The 20,584-nt window shown below is 44.2% G+C and overlaps 1 protein-coding gene across 3 annotated transcripts in view; it reads left to right on the top strand.

Moving 5' to 3' along the window:
- The window catches only part of LOC126412068 (zinc transporter 1), a 262,949-nt gene that overhangs the window by 207,320 nt on the left and 35,045 nt on the right, over positions 1-20,584 (top strand). For all 3 annotated transcript variants that reach the window (XM_050081460.1, XM_050081462.1, XM_050081461.1), the window contains 2 exons: positions 8,552-8,811; positions 9,286-9,397. In XM_050081460.1, the coding sequence (XP_049937417.1) occupies positions 8,552-8,811; positions 9,286-9,397 (372 nt within the window). The remainder of the gene's footprint in view (positions 1-8,551; positions 8,812-9,285; positions 9,398-20,584) is intronic.

The raw sequence follows: 20,584 nt of genomic DNA on the forward strand, positions 1-20,584 counted from the left end.
GTAACCTCTGGTGTGCCTCAGGGGAGTGTTATGGGACCATTGCTTTTCACAATATATATAAATGATCTAGTAGATAGTGTCGGAAGTTCCATGCGGCTTTTCGCGGATGATGCTGTAGTATACAGAGAAGTTGCAGCATTAGAAAATTGTAGTGAAATGCAGGAAGATCTGCAGCGGATAGGCACTTGGTGCAGGGAGTGGCAACTGACCCTTAACATAGACAAATGTAATGTATTGCGAATACATAGAAAGAAGGATCCTTTATTGTATGATTATATGATAGCAGAACAAACACTGGTAGCAGTTACTTCTGTAAAATATCTGGGAGTATGCGTGCGGAACGATTTGAAGTGGAATGATCATATAAAATTAATTGTTGGTAAGGCGGGTACCAGGTTGAGATTCATTGGGAGAGTCCTTAGAAAATGTAGTCCATCAACAAAGGAGGTGGCTTACAAAACACTCGTTCGACCTATACTTGAGTATTGCTCAACAGTGTGGGATCCGTACCAGATCGGGTTGACGGAGGAGATAGAGAAGATCCAAAGAAGAGCGGCGCGTTTTGTCACAGGGTTATTTGGTAACTGTGATAGCATTACGGAGATGTTTAGCAAACTCAAGTGGCAGACACTGCAAGGGAGGCGCTCTGCATCGCGGTGTAGCTTGCTCACCAGGTTTCGAGAGGGTGCGTTTCTGGATGAGTTATTGAATATATTGCTTCCCCTTACTAATACTTCCCGAGGAGATCACGAATATAAAATTAGAGAGATTTGAGCGAGCACGGAGGCTTTCAGATAGTCGTTCTTCCCGCGAACCATACGCGACTGGAACAGGAAAGGGGGGTAATGACAGTGGCACGTAAAGTGCCCTCCGCCACACACCGTTGGGTGGATTGCGGAGTATAAATGTAGATGTAGATGTAGATGTTAGACTAGTGACGGAAGCTTTTAGGATGAGTCCGGTGATAAAGCACCTCCATTGCTGATTTGATGTGCATGACTGCTCACCACTTATGTTACACACAATCATAGTTCTCCTGAGCATTAGAATTACCATCTCCTTTTTCCACCCATGGCAGTTCATCTCCCACATTGGCAGCCCAGGTCAGGGCTCACGATTGCGATTCGCGTGCTATCCCTTCTCTCCGAACTGGAGTCCTTCCCTTTACTACCTCTACTTGAGGTCCATTCATGCACACCTCCATGGTGTACACCTTGGCCAAAGCTTACTCTGGATCTTTCGCATCGTCCTAAGGAATCTGTTAACCCCACTGTTCTCTGCTGTCACTTCCTCTTGATTCTTGATGTGTTCTGGGGCTCTGAAGTTGTTTACACCGATGGCTTGATGGTTGATGGTAATGTTTGCTTTGCCTATGTCCCCAGAGGCCATATTGAACAGCATTCCTTGCCCACTGGCTGCAGTGTTTTCACTGCAGAGATTGTGGCTATATCTCATGCAGTTGAGTACATCTGTTCCTGTTCTGGTGAGGCATTTTTTCTCTGTTCCAACTCCCTGAGCAGCTTTCAAGCTATTGACCAGTGCTACCCTCACCATCCTTTGGTAGCGAACATCCAGGAGTCCATCTCTAATCATTCAATGGTGTTTGTGTGGACCATAGGACACATCGGAATCCCAGGCAGCGAACTTGCTGATAGGCTGGCCAAACAGGCTACGCCCAAACCGCTCCTGACGATGGGCATCTCTGAAGCTGACCTGCGTTCTGTCTTATGCTGCAAGGGTTTTTGGCTTTGGGAGACAGAATAGCATAACAGTGTGCACAACAAACTGCATGTCATTAAGGAGACTGTGAATGTGTGGAAGTCTTCTGTGTGGGCTTCTCGCAGGGAATCAGTTGTCCTTTATCAGCTGCACGTTGGCCGTACATGGCTCACACATGGTTACCTCCTCCATCGTGAGGACTCACCTAAGTGTTGCTGTGGCCCCCAAATGACAGTCGTCCACCTGTTGCTGGACTGCTCACTTTTAGCCCCTCTGCAGTGGACTTCTAACTTCAGAGCACCCTCCCTTTGGTGTTGGACGACAGTGCCTCAACAGCACCTTTAGTTTTACATTTTATTTGTGAGGGTGGGTTTTATTGTTTGATCTGAGTTTTAGCACATGTCCTTTGTCCCTCTGTGTCCTCCACCTGAGGGCTTTTAGGGTGGAGGTTTTAGTGTGTTGCAGAGTGGCTGGCTTCTTTTTTTTTTCCTCATGGCCAGCCAGCCATGGTAATCTGCTTTCTTGTTTTTAATCTCCTCTCCCTGCTTCTTGCATCTCTCTGTGGTTATCTAGTCCTGTTTTGTACATCGTAGTGTTTGTTGTCCTTCGACCGTTCTTCTGGTTCTTCCTCTCTTGTGTTATTGTGCCATACGTCTTCTTTGTTATCTTCTTTCCCTTGGGTAATTGTTCTACTGGGAACAAGGGACTGATGACCTCACAGTTTGGTCCCTTTCCTCCCCTCCTAAACCAACCAATCAGCCAACAAACATCCTAAAATTAATTTAGAAGTGATAAGCTGTTTGGACAAACACTACACTTTCCTGTGTACCCATTGTTCTGTACAACACAGTGTGTTTAGTAATATGTTAGATATCACTGAATCCTGTTGCACATCCGGTACAGAGCTATTTTCTGCATTTGACTGGCTTATTTTACAAAAATTGTTGATGTTTCACTAATGAACTATGATTTTTGAAAATTTTTGAAAAAAATAAAAAATATCCTGTCTGTTATTTACTCAAGTGTATACTTTCCAATATTGTTCATTGATACAAGTATCATCATTAATAAATCAAAACTAGTAATCATTTGTGCAAATTGAAACTGATACTGAAAAAATAGTAACAGTGGCAAGTGGCTTCTCCATTTCTGGTTGATGCACTTTTTCCGCTCTGCAGAGATTTCACTCGCTTTCCCCCCCCTAGATGGCAACCAGTCACCTGTCATTGCAAAACTTATTATACAGAAGAGGATTGTATGTATACCTTCAAGCATACTACACAGCAAGCTCTTTATCAAGCATACAACACACCAAGCTCTTGAAGCCCAGGAAACGATTATGGTTTGGTGGCATCTGGGATTTACCTTTTAGACACTCTCAAATGTTAATAAGCTACTTTAATCAAAATATAATATACAGTACTGTTAAAGATTAAATTAACAATAGCTGTACAGTGTATCACAAGAACACTGACAATGCTTGGTCCATTGTTACGGACAGCAAAGTGATCATTTTTGAAGGGAGAACTCAAGTCTGGAAGTTCATTGTTTGGACAGCGCACAGTATCATAGGTTGTCAGTAGTTGCACCTCTGTTTCGTAGGGTTATGTTTGGTGACATAATTAATTAAGCACCACATTATTTATAAATATATAGTTGATATCAGTGTCACTTTGATGCAGTCTGTGTATTGCGGGGAAGTGTTTCAATCTGTTTATTGGCAGGTACTATAGTACCTACCAAGCCAAACTATGGTCTCGATCAGCCAGCAAGAGGAAGAGTACGAAGGAGAGAGTAAAGGTAACTATTCGCCTCAGAGTTGGTGGGCTTTATCTTGTTTATGTGCCTGTTGATGACTCAGTCTCAACTTAAGGTGAGTGATTACCTGTACACCTGCCATTAAATGGAGTATTGTCATACACTGAAGGTGTGTGAAGAGTTAAAACTATATCAGCAGCTTTGTTACACAATATACTCCTTGACACTTTGACAGCATTTATTCACAGGTGATGTGTGTACATTCATGTCTCCTCTAAATTTTTGAGTTCCAGTGCTTCATTTTATGTAATTTATTGCAGTATACTGTTTGGCAGCTACATGTTTCATTGAAGCTCACAGATATATACTGGAAATTCTGTAAACTGAAAATGTAAAGTAATTTTTCTAGGAATGTGGTTGCTTGCTTTGGAGTCAAGTTCTTCTGACAAAAACTGTGAACTTTAGTAGACTTAATATTAAGTTGTTCATAGTACCAGTGAAATGGTTATTGTGAGCCTTTTGTTTTTGTAGGCAGTTATTCTAGTCCCACTGTCCACTTGGATAACTGTGTGCATTAGCAGACCACTTCCAGATGACAGGTTCAGGCATAGGGCTATACTCTGCCGCTATCACCCAATAGAGTAACATGTTGACCCTTTGAAGATATGGGATAAAGGCCAGTAAAAAAAATGATAATCTAGTTGTCCCATTAACATTAGCATATACGAGGTTTGTCTGGAAAATACGTATAAAAGTTGAATAATAACTTTATTTTACAATTATTCAGGTATTACAATATGGTCTCCTTCAAAGTACTCGCCCTGAGATGTGATAAACTTCTGCCAACGCCATTTCCACTGTTGATAACATTGCTGAAAGTCTTCAGTTGTGATGTTGTTCAGTTGCCGTGTCATTTCCGCCTTGGTGGCTTCCGCATCTCCCAAGTGCCGCCCCTGAAGCACCATTTTGCATCTCGGGAACATGAAGTAGTCACATGGGGCTAAATCGAGTGAATAAGGCGGGTGGTCTGTCACCGGATTGAGCTTCGGGCCAAAAACTCGCGCACAACGAGCGACGTATGAGTAGGCGCATTGTCGTGATGAAGGATCCACCTGCCCCCTTTTGCCAACTCTGGTCGAACTCGGGCCACACGAGCTCTGAGGCGTGTCAGAACTACAACGTAAAAATTTCCGTTCACTCTCTGGCTGGGAGGGACAAATTCCTTGTGAATAATGCCCCTAGAATCAAAGAAAACAATAATATTGTCTTCACATTGGACTTTGATTTTCGCGACTTTTTTGTTCTCGGTTCTCCTGCTAGTTCCCATTCCTTGCTTTGAGATTTGAGCTCCACATCAAATTCGTAAAACCAGGACTCGTCTCCAGTGATGACTCGGTTGAGAAAGTCCCCTCGTTCCTCTGCTTCCAACCAATCCTCACAGCACTCAACCCTTTTTGCTTTCTGTTCTGGTGTCAAGAGCTTCGGTACGATTTTCGCACACAATTTCTTCATTTAAAGTTTTTGTGTCAGTATTTCGTGAACGATTGTTTTGGGTATTGACAGCTCGTCAGCAATCATTCTGACTGTCAATCTACGGTCTTTAAGAACACAAGCCTGAATTTGTTCAACATTTGCATCGGAACTCGATGTCGACGGGCGTCCTGGGCGAGGGTCATCGTTCACATCTTCTCAGCCATCCCGGAACATTTTTAACCACTTGTTCACGGTTGGTTCCTTCAGAGAATTGTCTCCATAAACCTGTTTCAAACACTCAAACATCTCACGGCCATTCTTGCCTAGGTTTGCAAGAAACTTGATGTTGACGCGCTGTTCCTCAATCCGAGAGAGCTCCATGCCGACGGCAGGTGAGAAAGGGTAACTGTCTACAAGCTGCCGCACACTCCCACCTTCACGCAGAGTGCTCTGACTCAAACTGAGGGTTGATAAGATTGATTACAGCAGTAGTCCCACGTGGTGGTGACTGCAACTTGTAACATAAAGACATTATTAGACTTTTATACGTATTTTCCGGACAAACCTCGTATTTACACCCTCCAATAATTCACGTGCATCGGTTGAAGAAACTTTTATGTTTTGTATTCACATCCCACTTAGCTTAGTGAAATTCAGTGTTGATCTGAGCTTAATGACTTTCGGTTATCACTTGCCATATTTGCACTGCAGGATAGCAACAAACATTGTTTTGAATTGGAATATGTCTAGAGCAGTTAATATCAGGAAATCAGTTTCTGTTCTTGCCAGAACTACAGATAACATAAAGGAATACTTGGTGTTTATCTGGAAAATTACTGGTGTAATGCCACTGTCTCACTGATATTTAAACTATTCTGTACATAGAATTCATGCTATTAGATGTAATGCCGTCTTTATTTGTATTCATATTAATTTCAATTGGTTTTTTAACTGTTAACTGCACAAACTTGTGTATTAGCACACTTCAAGCAGTGTCTAGCTGAGCTATTATAGGATTAGTCTTGCATGGCAGAAAATTACACTGCTGAGCCTAAACATTATGACCACCCACTTAATAGCTTGTTTGCCCTTCTTGGGAATGAAATACATCTCTGGTTCTGCATGTCTGGGATCCAACTGCTTGTAGGTAGGATTGTGGAAATATGTGCCATTAGGTGTCTATGCACAAGTCATGTAGTTCATGAAAATGATGAGCCGCAAATTTGCATATGTGGCGATGGTTCCTGGTAGTGACCCAGATGGCTTCCATGGAATTTACATCAGGCAAATTTGGTCACTGAGACATGAACATGAGTTCACTATAATGCTCTTCAAACCACTGTAGCACGGTTCTTTCTGTGAGACACAGACATTTATACTGCTGAAAGATGACATTGGTGTCAGGATGACATCAGGGATGAAGGAAGGGATGAAGGTGGTTCGCAGCTTGTGAGCATGTCTTTGATTATTACTACAGGCCCCATGCAAGTGCAGGAGAATGTCTCCCATAGTATAATACTGCTCACACCAGCCTGTGTCCATGGCATGTGGCACATTTCAACCCACCGTTCGCCTTGATGACGGTGTTTGTGGCCGAAATGTGATTCCCTGAATAAATGACACATTTCCACTGATGGGCGCTTGAATCCCAGTGGTCTCATTACCCAATACAATCGTAGCTGATGATGAAGTTGGTTCAACATATGAACACATAGGGATGGTTTGCTGCAAAGCTCCATATTCAGCAATGTATGATGAGCGGTGTGTTCTGAAACACTTGGGCATGCACTGGCATTGTGCTCTTTCAGCAGAGATGCCACAGATCACCATTTCTCGTACTTTACAGAGCAGGCAAGCCTCCGAACTCCATGTTCTGTGGAGAGTTGTGGGTGTCCAACCATTTAGCGCCTAGTGGTAGTTCCGCTATTCTCCTACATCTTTCTGTAGATGCTCACAAAAATAGCATGTGAACATTCAATCAGCTTCACTCTTCTTGAGATACTCGTTCTCAGGCAGTGTGTAATAATAATCTGTCCTTTGTCAGAGTCACTTAGCTCAATGGATTTCCCCATTTGCAGCCCATATCTTCACTAGGCAGATCCCCTATCCATGTCTGCTGCAATTGCATACTTTCGTTACTGCGTCAAGTGCCCGCAAAGCCACAAGGTGGCATCCAATGCTGCGTTGGCAGTGGTCATAGTTTTTTGGCTCATCAGTGTATACAAAAGTCAAAGATATTAAAAACTGTATTTTCTGAGTGTTAAATTAATTAGTCTATATACATTGAAGAGCCAAAGAAACTGGGCTGCCTAATATCGTTTAGGGTCCCCGCGACCATGGAGAAGTGCTGCAACAGGACATGACATGGACTCAACTAACCTTTGACACCATGAATTCTGCAGGGCTGTCCATAAACCTGTAAGAGTGCGAGGGGGTGGAGATCTCTTCTGAACAACACATTTCAAGGCATCCCAGATGTGCTTAATAATGTAGATGTCTGGAGAGGCTGGAGGCAATTGGAAGTGTTTAAACTCAGAAGAGTGTTCCTGGAGTGACTCTAGCAGTTCCGGAAGTTTGGAGTGTCGCATTGTCTTGCTGGGATTGCCCAAGTCCGTCAGAATGCACAATGGACATGAACAGATGCAGGAGATCAGACAGGATGCTTTCGTTTGTGTCACCTGTCAGTTGTATCTAGACATATCAGGGCTCCCACATCATTCAAACTGCACATGCGCCACTCCATTACAGAGCCTCCACCAGCTTGAACAGTCCCTTGGTGACATGCAGTGTCCATGGATTCATGAGGTTGTCTCCATACCTATACGCATCCATCCACTTGATACAATTTGAAACGAGACTTGTCTGGCAGGCAACGTGTTTCTAGTCATCAACAGTCAAATGTCGGTGTTGATAGGCCTAGGCAAGGCGTAAAGCTTTGTGTTATGCAGTCATCAGCCATCAGGGGTACATTTTGGGCCTTCAGCTCCGAAAGCCGATATCAATCATATTTCATTGAATGGTTCGCACACTGACAGTTGTTGAAGGCTCAGCATTGAAATCCGCAGCAATTTGCAGAAGGGTTGCACTTTGGTCACGTTGAATGATTCTCTTCAGTTGTCATTGGCCCTGTTCTTGTAAGATCATTTTCCGGCTGCAGCGATGTCGGAGATTCCTGATATTCATGGTACACTCTTGAAATGGTTGTCTGGGAAAATTCCCACTTCATGGCTACCTCAGAGATGCTGTGTCCCATTGCTTGTGTGCTGACTATAACACTACATTCAAACACATTTAAATCTTGATTACCTAGCATTTTAGCAGCAGTAACTGAGCTAACAACTGTGGCAGACACTCGTTGTCTTATAGAGGTGTTGCTGACTGCAGCGCTGTATTCTGCTTGTTTATGTATCTCTGTATTAGAATACACATGCCTATACCAGTTTCTTTGGCGCTTCAGTGTATTAAAGTGCATGGTAAGTAAGTAACGTGGTCCCTTTCCATGCCATTGCCACCTTATTTACATACCTCGTAGGTATTGGTAACCAGTTAATAGTATATGCTCCGAATATTAAATTGTTACTGATTTTCTGTTTTTCTGCAGGTTGTTTACCTGACATCCTGGAGTTACAAATTTTATTTGGATCCAGCACTTAGTTTACTTCTGGTGGTACTAATCCTGCGATCAGTGTGGCCTCTTCTCCAGGAATCTGCTCTGATTTTACTGCAGACAGTGCCAACACACATCCAGGTGGATGCTATCCAACGAAGACTACTTGATAAGGTGGATGGTGTACTTGCGGTTCATGAGTTCCATGTTTGGCAACTTGCTGGTGATCGCATAATTGCTTCAGCACATATCAGGTAGGATTTTGCCTTCATTACGTGATGCACATTAACCCAGTTCCAAATAATTTGGAAGTACATGAAGAACTCGGAGGAGGAGTATGAATATAAAGTACAAATGATAGGTGACAGAATGTTTGTGTATCATTATTGAGCAGTCGTTTGTGAAATGCAGGTTTGCACATCTGGAAAATGACCTCAGGTGTTTGTTAAAATTCCCACGCTTTTCCTATCTTTCACTCCCCTCCCCACTATCCCCCTTCTCAGCCCCCCATCATCTGCCACAAAAATTTCATGCACACTTATATACCTAGAGCGCCTGAAAAATGACTTACATTGATTCTGTAATTAGTTTTGCATGTCCTCTGGTGTTGTTGTACAGGTGGGGTAAGTAGTTCATATAAGTGACACTATTGAAAGATATTTGGATTAATATAATGACATTACTCACATTTCATGTTGCATGTACTTCAGTAAAGACTTGTGTTGCAGGTGTAGAAATCTTTCAGAATATATGAAGATAGCTGAAAAAGTGAAGGAATTCTTTCATAATGAAGGCATCCATTCAACAACTATTCAGCCAGAATTTATAGAAATCAATGATGTAAGTTAACTTTTATATTGAGTAATTTTCCTGGTGAACCATAAACTAACCTATGTTAAAACACACACACACACACACACACACACACACACACACACACACACACTCACTCTATTGTCTCTGACCATTGTGGCCAGTCTAAGCTGCCAGAGACAGTGGTCATATGTGTGCTAGTTGTTTTGAGAATGTGTGCATCTTTTCTACTTCAAAAGGAGGCCTTTTGGTGAAAAGCTAAAATGTATAGCAGTCTTTTCATTGTCTCAGTTTGCAACTCATTGTCTCCTCTACATTGTGAGGAGTAAAGTATCTGTTTCATAATATTGTTGAGACATAAGGAAAGTGCACAGAGCAAGGTCTACTGATTATACTGAGCACGAAAGGCAATTAAACTTCAGGTCTGATTCTTGCAACTGCTGCATTAGCGTATAGTGCCAGTTTTCATTCCTTCTTCCTCTGTGTACTACAAAAGTTCAGCACACATTTCAACATATCGCTGATCCAATTCAGAACTCGGGTATTGGGGCACCTGTAATTCAGATTCAGTATGTAATAGAACCATGTTTCCAACTCTTAAAAATTATTTTCTCGAAAATGAACATTCAGAGTTTGAACTTCAAAAATCAAAACATCTGACAGCAACAACATTAGCAGCTGTGTATCCTGGGTAGTGGTGGCATATCATATTCCATGCTTCATTGGGCCACCACAATTGAATTCCACAGATTACAAATTGCCTCAGGCATGATGCATGTAAGGAGCTAATTTAGATTACAAGTCTCAAGGTTTAAAACAAAGCTTTTCATTGAAGTACTTAAAGGAAAGGGTCAAAGGTGCTACATTGATACATTTTTTAGTGTGTTAGTCAATTAGAAAGATCCTAATGTTCCTGTCCGAAACCGAGCAAGGGTCGAATCATGGACAATTAAATACAACAGGGAGATACTGAACCTAGCACTAGCTTTGAAAATGTGAAACATGTACGTGAAAGCACTGCTGTTAAGGCGGCGGCGGCGGCGGTGGTGGTGGTGGTGGTGGTGGTGGTGGTGGTGATAAGTACAGCTATAGAATATCTTGCTTAAAAATTACTATTAAGGAGAAGCTTTCTCAGCAAGTACAATAGATTATGATCCTGTGCTTGAGTTCATTCCCTCCTCCCCTTGATTCCATTTCCTCCTCCCCTCCTCTCGCTGTGTCTGTTTCCTCCTATGCTCCTCACACACCTCTCGCCATGTCCATTTACTTCTCCCCTCCTCTTGCTCCTCTTTCCATGTCTGTTTCCTCCTCCCCATGCTGTGTCTGTCTGCCCCCCTCACCACCCCTGACTGCCACAGTCCCCCCCCTCGCCGTGTCCTGGTCCGCATCCCCTCCCCTCCCCTCCTCTCCTATCGCAGTCCCGGCCCCATTCCCTCCCCTCTCCTCCCCTCGCAGTGTCCTGGTCACCATCCCCTCCCCTCTCCTCCCCTCGCAGTGTCCTGGTCCGCATCCCCTCCGCCTCTCCTCCCCTCGCAGTGACCAGGTCCCCTCCCTCCCCCCCTCTCTCTCTCTCTCTCTCTCTCTCTCTCTCTCTCTCTCTCTCTCTCTCTCTCTCTATCTCGTCCCCCCTCTCTATCTCGTCCCCCCCATCTCTATCTCGTCCCCCCCATCTCTATCTCGTCCCCCCCCTCTCTATCTCGTCCCCCCCCTCTCTCTATCTCGTCCCCCCCCTCTCTCTATCTCGTCCCCCCCCTCTCTCTATCTCGTCCCCCCCCTCTCTCTATCTCGTCCCCCCCCTCTCTCTATCTCGTCCCCCCCCTCTCTCTATCTCGTCCCCCCCCTCTCTCTATCTCGTCCCCCCCCTCTCTCTATCTCGTCCCCCCCTCTCTCTATCTCGTCCCCCCCCTCTCTCTATCTCGTCGCCCCTCTCTCTATCTCGTCGCCCCTCTCTCTATCTCGTCGCCCCTCTCTCTATCTCGTCGCCCCTCTCTCTATCTCGTCGCCCCTCTCTCTATCTCGTCGCCCCTCTCTCTATCTCGTCGCCCCTCTCTCTATCTCGTCGCCCCTCTCTCTATCTCGTCGCCCCTCTCTCTATCTCGTCGCCCCTCTCTCTATCTCGTCGCCCCTCTCTCTATCTCGTCGCCCCTCTCTCTATCTCGTCGCCCCCTCTCTCTATCTCGTCGCCCCCTCTCTCTATCTCGTCGCCCCTCTCTCTATCTCGTCGCCCCTCTCTCTATCTCGTCGCCCCTCTCTCTATCTCGTCGCCCCTCTCTCTATCTCGTCGCCCCTCTCTCTATCTCGTCGCCCCTCTCTCTATCTCGTCGCCCCTCTCTCTATCTCGTCGCCCCTCTCTCTATCTCGTCGCCCCTCTCTCTATCTCGTCGCCCCCTCTCTCTATCTCGTCGCCCCTCTCTCTATCTCGTCGCCCCTCTCTCTATCTCGTCGCCCCTCTCTCTATCTCGTCGCCCCTCTCTCTATCTCGTCGCCCCTCTCTCTATCTCGTCGCCCCTCTCTCTATCTCGTCGCCCCTCTCTCTATCTCGTCGCCCCTCTCTCTATCTCGTCGCCCCTCTCTCTATCTCGTCGCCCCTCTCTCTATCTCGTCGCCCCTCTCTCTATCTCGTCGCCCCTCTCTCTATCTCGTCGCCCCTCTCTCTCTCTATCTCGTCGCCCCCTCTCTCTCTCTATCTCGTCGCCCCTCTCTCTCTCTATCTCGTCGCCCCTCTCTCTCTCTATCTCGTCGCCCCTCTCTCTCTCTCTATCTCGTCGCCCCTCTCTCTCTCTCTATCTCGTCGCCCCTCTCTCTCTCTCTATCTCGTCGCCCCTCTCTCTCTCTCTATCTCGTCGCCCCTCTCTCTCTCTCTATCTCGTCGCCCCTCTCTCTCTCTCTATCTCGTCGCCCCTCTCTCTCTCTCTATCTCGTCGCCCCTCTCTCTCTCTCTATCTCGTCGCCCCTCTCTCTCTCTCTATCTCGTCGCCCCTCTCTCTCTCTCTATCTCGTCGCCCCTCTCTCTCTCTCTATCTCGTCGCCCCTCTCTCTCTCTCTATCTCGTCGCCCCTCTCTCTCTCTCTCTATCTCGTCGCCCCTCTCTCTCTCTCTATCTCGTCGCCCCTCTCTCTCTCTCTATCTCGTCGCCCCTCTCTCTCTCTCTATCTCGTCGCCCCTCTCTCTCTCTCTATCTCGTCGCCCCTCTCTCTCTCTCTATCTCGTCGCCCCTCTCTCTCTCTCTATCTCGTCGCCCCTCTCTCTCTCTCTATCTCGTCGCCCCTCTCTCTCTCTCTATCTCGTCGCCCCTCTCTCTCTCTCTATCTCGTCGCCCCTCTCTCTCTCTCTCTCTATCTCGTCGCCCCCCTCTCTCTCTCTATCTCGTCGCCCCTCTCTCTCTCTCTCTCTATCTCGTCGCCCCTCTCTCTCTCTCTCTCTATCTCGTCGCCCCTCTCTCTCTCTCTATCTCGTCGCCCCTCTCTCTCTCTCTCTCTCTATCTCGTCGCCCCTCTCTCTCTCTCTCTCTATCTCGTCGCCCCTCTCTCTCTCTCTCTCTCTATCTCGTCGCCCCTCTCTCTCTCTCTCTCTATCTCGTCGCCCCTCTCTCTCTCTCTCTCTATCTCGTCGCCCCTCTCTCTCTCTCTCTCTATCTCGTCGCCCCCTCTCTCTCTCTCTATCTCGTCGCCCCTCTCTCTCTCTCTATCTCGTCGCCCCTCTCTCTCTCTCTATCTCGTCGCCCCTCTCTCTCTCTCTATCTCGTCGCCCCTCTCTCTCTCTCTATCTCGTCGCCCCTCTCTCTCTCTCTATCTCGTCGCCCCCCTCTCTCTCTCTATCTCGTCGCCCCCCCCCCTCTCTCTCTCTCTCTCTCTCTCTCTCTCTCTCTCGTCGCCCCCCCCCCCTCTCTCTCTCTCTCTCTCGTCGCCCCTCTCTCTCTCTCTCTCTCTCTCGTCGCCCCTCTCTCTCTCTCTCTCTCTCCCTCTCTCTCTCTCTCTCTCTCTCTCTCTCGTCGCCCCTCTCTCTCTCTCTCTCTCTCTCTCTCTCTCTCTCTCTCTCTCTCTCTCTCTCTCTCTCTCTCTCGTCGCCCCCCTCTCTCTCTCTCTCTCTCTCGTCGCCCCCCCCCCTCTCTCTCTCTCTCTCTCTCTCTCTCTCTCTCTCTCGTCGCCCCCCTCTCTCTCTCTCTCTCTCTCTCTCGTCGCCCCTCTCTCTCTCTCTCTCCCTCTCTCTCGTCGCCCCTCTCTCTCTCTCTCTCCCTCTCTCTCGTCTCCCCCCCTCTCTCTCGTCGTCTCCCCCCCCTCTCTCTCGTCGTCTCCCCCCCCCTCTCTCTCGTCGTCTCCCCCCCCTCTCTCTCGTCGTCTCCCCCCCCCCTCTCTCTCGTCGTCTCCCCCCCCCTCTCTCTCTTCGTCTCCCCGCCCCCCCTCTCTCTCTTCGTCCGCCCCCCCCCCCCTCTCTCTCTCTCTTCGTCCGCCCCCCCTCTCTCTCTTCGTCCGCCCCCCCCCCTCTCTCTCTTCGTCTCCCCCCCTCTCTCTCTTCGTCCGCCCCCCCCCCCCCTCCCCATGATTTTTATTCCTTTATACTTTTGGATATGTTTGAGTTTGGGGGACTTCACCACTATTTCGTTATGATTAGCTAATGTATTTAGCTTGAAAGTTTTTCGTACCTTTATCTTTAAATTTTGATTTTATGTATTGGTTTGAGGGTTTTATTTATTTAGTAAAATTTTTAAATAAAGTTAATAGAAGTGTTAAACTTCTACTTTTTTGTTTTCAAAACATATACTTTTGCTAAGCTAATTATCTTATTTTGATTTTATTCCTTAATTAGATAATCTTGTGCATTTGAAACATGTACATGAATTAAGAAGTATGTGAAGTAAATAGTTATTAGGATTTGTCCTGTTATGATGTATGGTCCTTCATCTGGTCGTTTACCAGTTCATATTAGTATACATACAACTACTACCGCAATTCAAAATAAAATCTTAGTAATAGGGTAGAATTGAGTATCTGGAAATGATGTTTTGCTATAAAATGGTAGGATTATTAAGATTGTAATTGATTGAAATAATGCGGTAAGACCTCATAATTTATTAGGAATTGGTCGTAGAATTGCGTAAGTGAATAGGAAATACCATTTTGGTTGAATGTGGATTGGTGTTACTTGCGGGTTAGTGGGTACAGAGTTATCTGGGTCTCCTAGAAGGTAATGATTAATTAATTAATAATGCTGTTATTAATACAAATGTGATGGAATCATTGAATGTGCAATACGTGTGGAATGTAACTTTTTGATATCCCCATGTAATCTTAAGGGATTGTTGGATCCTATTTGGTGTAGGAAGAATAAATGTATTGTGAGCGTAGCTGCAATAATAAATGGTAACACAAAATTGAATGTGAAAAACTCGTTTAAGGTTGCATTATCAACAACAAACCCTCATCATACCCATTGATCCTAATCTGTTCCTAACTATGGAATTGCTAATAGTAGGTTAGTAATTACAGTTGCACCTCAGAATGATATTTAACCTTACGGTAAAACATTCCTAAATGCATTAGGAATAGAATTGCTGTTCCTGTTATTCAGGTGTGTGTATGTACATATAAGATCCATAACAGATTCCTCATCCTACATGCAAATAAATGCAGTAAAAATCAAAGGGACTTTGGTTAGTTTCAGCTAAACAAGAAGCAAAACAAGATAAGGCCAAGGGAAAGGAAAAAATAATAAACCAACAATAAAGTTAATGACTCATAAAATCAAATATATTAAAACTACTAATTAAACTAACCAAAGATAACAGAATCAAGGCTAATCTAACTTCATATGAAATGGTTTGAGCAACAGAACATATAGAACCTAACATAAAGTAATTCAAATTTGAAGATCAGCTAGCAGTCATTAGTGTATAAACACTTAATCTTATACAACATAAAAAATAAAATCTCATTAGAAAGTAACACGTGTAAGTCAAATAAGGAAAATTACCCAAACAGCCAAAGAAATTATTAAATTGAAAACATAAAAAATAAAGTAAATAATTAGATATGAATACAATAGAGGGAAACGTGGGAAAAATATATCTAAAAAAAAGATGATGTGACTTACCAAACAAAAGCGCTGGCAGGTTGATACACACACAAACACACACACAAAATTCAAGCTTTCGCAACCAACGGTTGCATCATCAGGAAAGAGGGAAGGAGAGGGAGAGACGAAAGGATGTGGGTTTTAAGGGAGAGGGTAAGGAGTCATTCCAATCCCGGGAGCGGAAAGACTTACCTTACCTTAGGGGGAAAAAAGGACAGGTATACACACGCACACACACGCACACATCCATCTGCACATACACAGACACAAGCAGACATTTGTAAAGGCAAAGAGTTTGGGCAGAGATGTCAGTCGAGGCGGAAGTACAGAGGCAAAGATGTTGTTGAAAGACAAGTGAGGTATGAGCAGCGGCAACTTAAAATTAGCAGAGGTTGAGGCCTGGCGGATAACGAGAAGAGAGGATATACTGAAGGGCAAGTTCCCATCTCCGGAGTTCGGATAGGTTGGTGTTAGTGGGAAGTATCCAGATAACCTGGACGGTGTAACACTGTGCCAAGATGTGCTGGCTGTGCACCAAGGCATGTTTAGCCACAGGGTGATCCTCATTACCAACAAACACTGTCTGCCTGTGTCCATTCATGCGAATGGACAGTTTGTTGCTGGTCATTCCCACATAGAAAGCTTCACAGTGTAGGCAGGTCAGTTGGTAAATCACGTGTGTGCTTTCACACGTGTCTCTGCCTTTGATCGTGTACACCTTCCGGGTTACAGGACTGGAGTAGGTGGTGGTGGGAGGGTGCATGGGACAGGTTTTATGCTGGGGAAGGTTACAAGGGTAGGAGCCAGAGGGTAGGGAAGGTGGTTTGGGGATTTCATAGGGATGAACTAAGAGGTTACGAAGGTTAGGTGGACGGCGGAAAGACACTCTTGGTGGAGTGGGGAGGATATCATGAAGGATGGATCTCATTTCAGGGCAGGATTTGAGGAAGTCGTATCCCTGCTGGAGAGCCACATTCAGAGTCTGATCCAGTCCCAGAAAGTATCCTGTCACAAGTGGGGCACTTTTGTGGTTCTTCTGTGGGAGGTTCTGAGTTTGAGGGGATGAGGAAGTGGCTCTGGTTATTTGCTTCTGTACCAGGTCGGGAGGGTATTTGCGGGATTCGAAAGCTGTTTTCAGGTTGTTGGTGTAATGGTTCAGGGATTCCGGACTGGAGCAGATTCGTTTGCCACGAAGACCTAGGCTGTAGGGAAGGGACCGTTTGATGTGGAATGGGTGGCAGCTGTCATAATGGAGGTACTGTTGCTTGTTGGTGGGTTTGATGTGGACGGACATGTGAAGCTGGCCATTGGACAGATGGTGGTCAACGTCAAGGAAAGTGGCATGGGATTTGGAGTAGGACCAGGTGAATCTGATGGAACCAAAGGAGTTGAGGTTGGAGAGGAAATGCTGGAGTTCTTCTTCACTGTGAGTCCAGATCATGAAGATGTCATCAATAAATCTGTACCAAACTTTGGGTTGACAGGCCTGGATAACCAAGAAGGCTTCCTCTAAGTGACCCATGAATAGGTTGACGTACGAGGGGGCCATCCTGGTACCCATGGCTGTTCGCTTTAATTGTTGGTATGTCTGGCCTTCAAAAGTGAAGAAGTTGTGGGTCAGGATGAAGCTGGCTAAGGTAATGAGGAAAGAGGTTTTAGGTAGGGTGGCAGATGATTGGCGTAAAAGGAAGTGCTCCATCACAGCGAGGCCCTGGACGTGCGGAATATTTGTGTATAAGGAAGTGGCATCAATGGTTACAAGGATGGTTTCTGGGGGTAACAGATCGGGTAAGGATTCCAGGCGTTCGAGAAAGTGGTTGGTGTCTTTGATGAAGGATGGGAGACTGCATGTAATGGGTTGAAGGTGTTGATCTACGTAGGCAGAGATACGTTCTGTGGGGGCTTGGTAACCAGCTACAATGGGGCGGCCGGGATGATTGGGTTTGTGAATTTTAGGTAGAAGGTAGGGGTGCGGGGTGTCGGTGGGGTCAGGAGGTTGATGGAGTCAGGTGAAAGGTTTTGTAGGGGGCCTAAGGTTCTGATGATTCCTTGAAGCTCTGCCTGGACATCAGGAATGGGATTACCTTGGCAAACTTTGTATGTGGTGTTGTCTGAAAGCTGACGCAGTCCCTCAGCCACATACTCCCGACGATCAAGTACCACGGTCGTGGAACCCTTTAATTAGATATAATATGAAAAGGATGCTCCTGACAATTTAACTTGATAGCATCACAAAAAGGTTGAGGTATACCAACAAATCCTACCCTATTTGGCTATAACCTAAAACCTTACACTCCAATAAAGTTAAAAAAGCCACACTAATTAAAAAACAAATAACCAATAGAAGAAAATTTAAAACAAATATAAATAATCATAAAGTATCAATACTATTTGTAGAAAAAATCTACATAAATGAGTTCTAAATTCAACGCATTACTCAGTCAAAATAGCAGTCAATTAAAATCAATCAATAACATAAAAAAATATTTTACCCATATGCTCCTTTCATGCTAATATGGATAAATAATCTTAGGATAGGAACCAACCTGGCTCGTGCCGATCTGAACTTGGATCATGTAAGAATTTAAAGGTTGAACAGACGTATTTACTGGGCTCCCACACCCAAAATTTTTTTTTAATTCAACATTGAGGTCGCAATCTGCTTTGTCAGTATGAGCTCTCAAAAAGAGTTATGCTGTCGTTCCTAAGGTAACTTAATCTCATGATCACAAATTATGGATCTAAACCACAAACATAAATCGGTGATATAATAATGAATTTATTTATTCTTCATGTCACCCCAACAAAACATTATCATCAAATATAGAAAGATCAACAAAAAACTATATAAAAATAGAATGTTAAACCGTACAGGGTCTTCTCGTCCTAAAGATAAATTTAAGGCTTTTGACTTAAAAGTTAAATTCAAAAATTTATTAAGAGGCAGTTCATTTCTCGTCAAGCCATTCATTCCAGCCACTAATTAAGATACTACTGATTATGCTACCTTTGCACGGTCAAAATATTGCGTCCCTTTAAAAATTTATGCATTGAGCAGGCGAAACCTCAAAATATTTTCGAGAGGACCTGTTTTCAATGGTTATACATTGTAGAGTTAACAGATTGTAATCCACTGTAATGCATAAAAGCCTTTTACAGTGAACAGACCCTTACTACTCTTGTCTTAGAACGCAATGAGTTTGATGCAAACTATTGCAAGCATTATCGTCAGTCATCCTTGGAATACAAAACTCATTTTCTACAGTAGTGGCTATTGCTAAATTTCTGTAAGAGCTGTGACATTGAGAGATTTTCTTTCTTAAAATAATGAAAAACCGTGGCCATTCAAAGAGAACAACCCTGTAATGGTCGAAGGCAATCACTCTTTGCTGGTTCATGTTAGACTCTTTTTGTAACTCTAGATCTGATAGCTCAGAAGTATCATGTGGAGTGTAATATTGAGCCCACATTGCACACCAATGGAGTGATGGTGTATCGTGGGGAACTGAGAAAATAATTACGCTGCATATTTGGTACAGGTTCCTCTTGTTATGTGCATCAAGGAGCCAAAATTGTACACATTCTAAAATGTCACAATGTGACTATATATATATGTCTATGTAGCAAATCTTTGTCTTATATTTTTATTTGTTTATTTTTTTAATAGTGCATATGACGACTTGGCATTTATTCCAGAATCCTTCGATTTGCAACATGGTGGGTGAATAGTACATGCTTATTGAAATGTCTGGGCTGTTGCTTGTAGGCTGTTCAAAACTGTTCCCTGTGTTTCTGGGTCATTACTTCAGTATTTCACTGTCAGTCAGTCTTGTTTACGTTCATTATGATAGAGATTCCTGAAGATATGTTTGTTTAAATCTATTTGAGAGTACACACAAGCATTTGCTGATAAACTGCAAATGTTGATGTCATAAACACTTAACAGTATTGTGGTGTGCGTACTGTAAGACCTTCGGTACACACACCATCAGATTATCTTACTTGTTGCTCTAACAAAGTAGGCGAGTGTTAGCAATATGTGTCGTGGTCTTATCGTGGTGTGTTTATCTTCTGCCGTTAGGTCAGACGATAGAAATGCCACTTGCATGCTTAGAGTAGCAGATTGACGGTGACCAACTTTAAACAGAACTTGATTAATTTTCACACACATTTATTAAAATAATAAAAAGCATAGATATTACATAACTGGATTCTGGATGCTGTTTACAATTGACAATCTGAAGTTCCTTTGGTCTTGGTACGTTAATCTTATTCTCACATATCTCTGATACTTGACAAAGTGTCTATTCATTTATCTTCATGGCTATGTACAGGAATATGATAATCTTATTAGGCGCAGACTGAAACTTGACTATAGACTGGTACAGACAAATGCAGACTAATGCAGACTGACTAATCGGAGGTCTGTACACTCGTTACAATACTCCGCTCGTTCAGGTATCACTGTGCGAGTGTTATCCGCGAGGAGAAAAGGTTCTATGTTAGCAGCAATCTCATTGGCTGCGTTACATATTAATACGGGGATCGGCGGAAGCAGAATTTGGTCCGTCTTTAAGGCAGTGCCATCTCGTAGTGTGGAGATGGACGAGCGCTGCACCTGCGCTGTTGTGCTTAGTGGGGTGCGCTCTAGTGGGAAAGTTGTGTACGCGCTATGCGGAACTATGTACACAAGTATGTTAGTTGAAATGAAAACAATCATTCAGTTATCATTTGTGAAACAAAGTATGATATTTAGTTCATGTTTTTTTTTGTCAGATAACTGGGTGCTGTTCTGTCCCAGAGAGAGAAACAGCTCTCAATCATTTGTAAAATAATGAAAATATAAATACCAATAATATTTGGGACTGAAGAGGAAAGAGTACTTACAAAATGCTGGAACAGAAAGGACTAGAACATGACTGAAGCAAACAAATTTAAAAGAGCATAAAAATGCTAAGTTTATAGCCTTTAGATGTATGATAAAGCAAGTGATTAAATATTCTGAAGTTCAAAATTCAGCAAATGTTATTTAATTTATGCATCTGTCAGTCCTCCAGTTCTTGTTTCATCACTCATTTAGTAGATTTTCCTTTTGTATCGTAATTGGTGTGAATTTTGTATACATAATGCCAGCCAGAGATT

Source organism: Schistocerca serialis, chromosome 7, assembly GCF_023864345.2.
Source record: "Schistocerca serialis cubense isolate TAMUIC-IGC-003099 chromosome 7, iqSchSeri2.2, whole genome shotgun sequence".
Lineage (NCBI taxonomy): Eukaryota > Metazoa > Arthropoda > Insecta > Orthoptera > Acrididae > Schistocerca > Schistocerca serialis.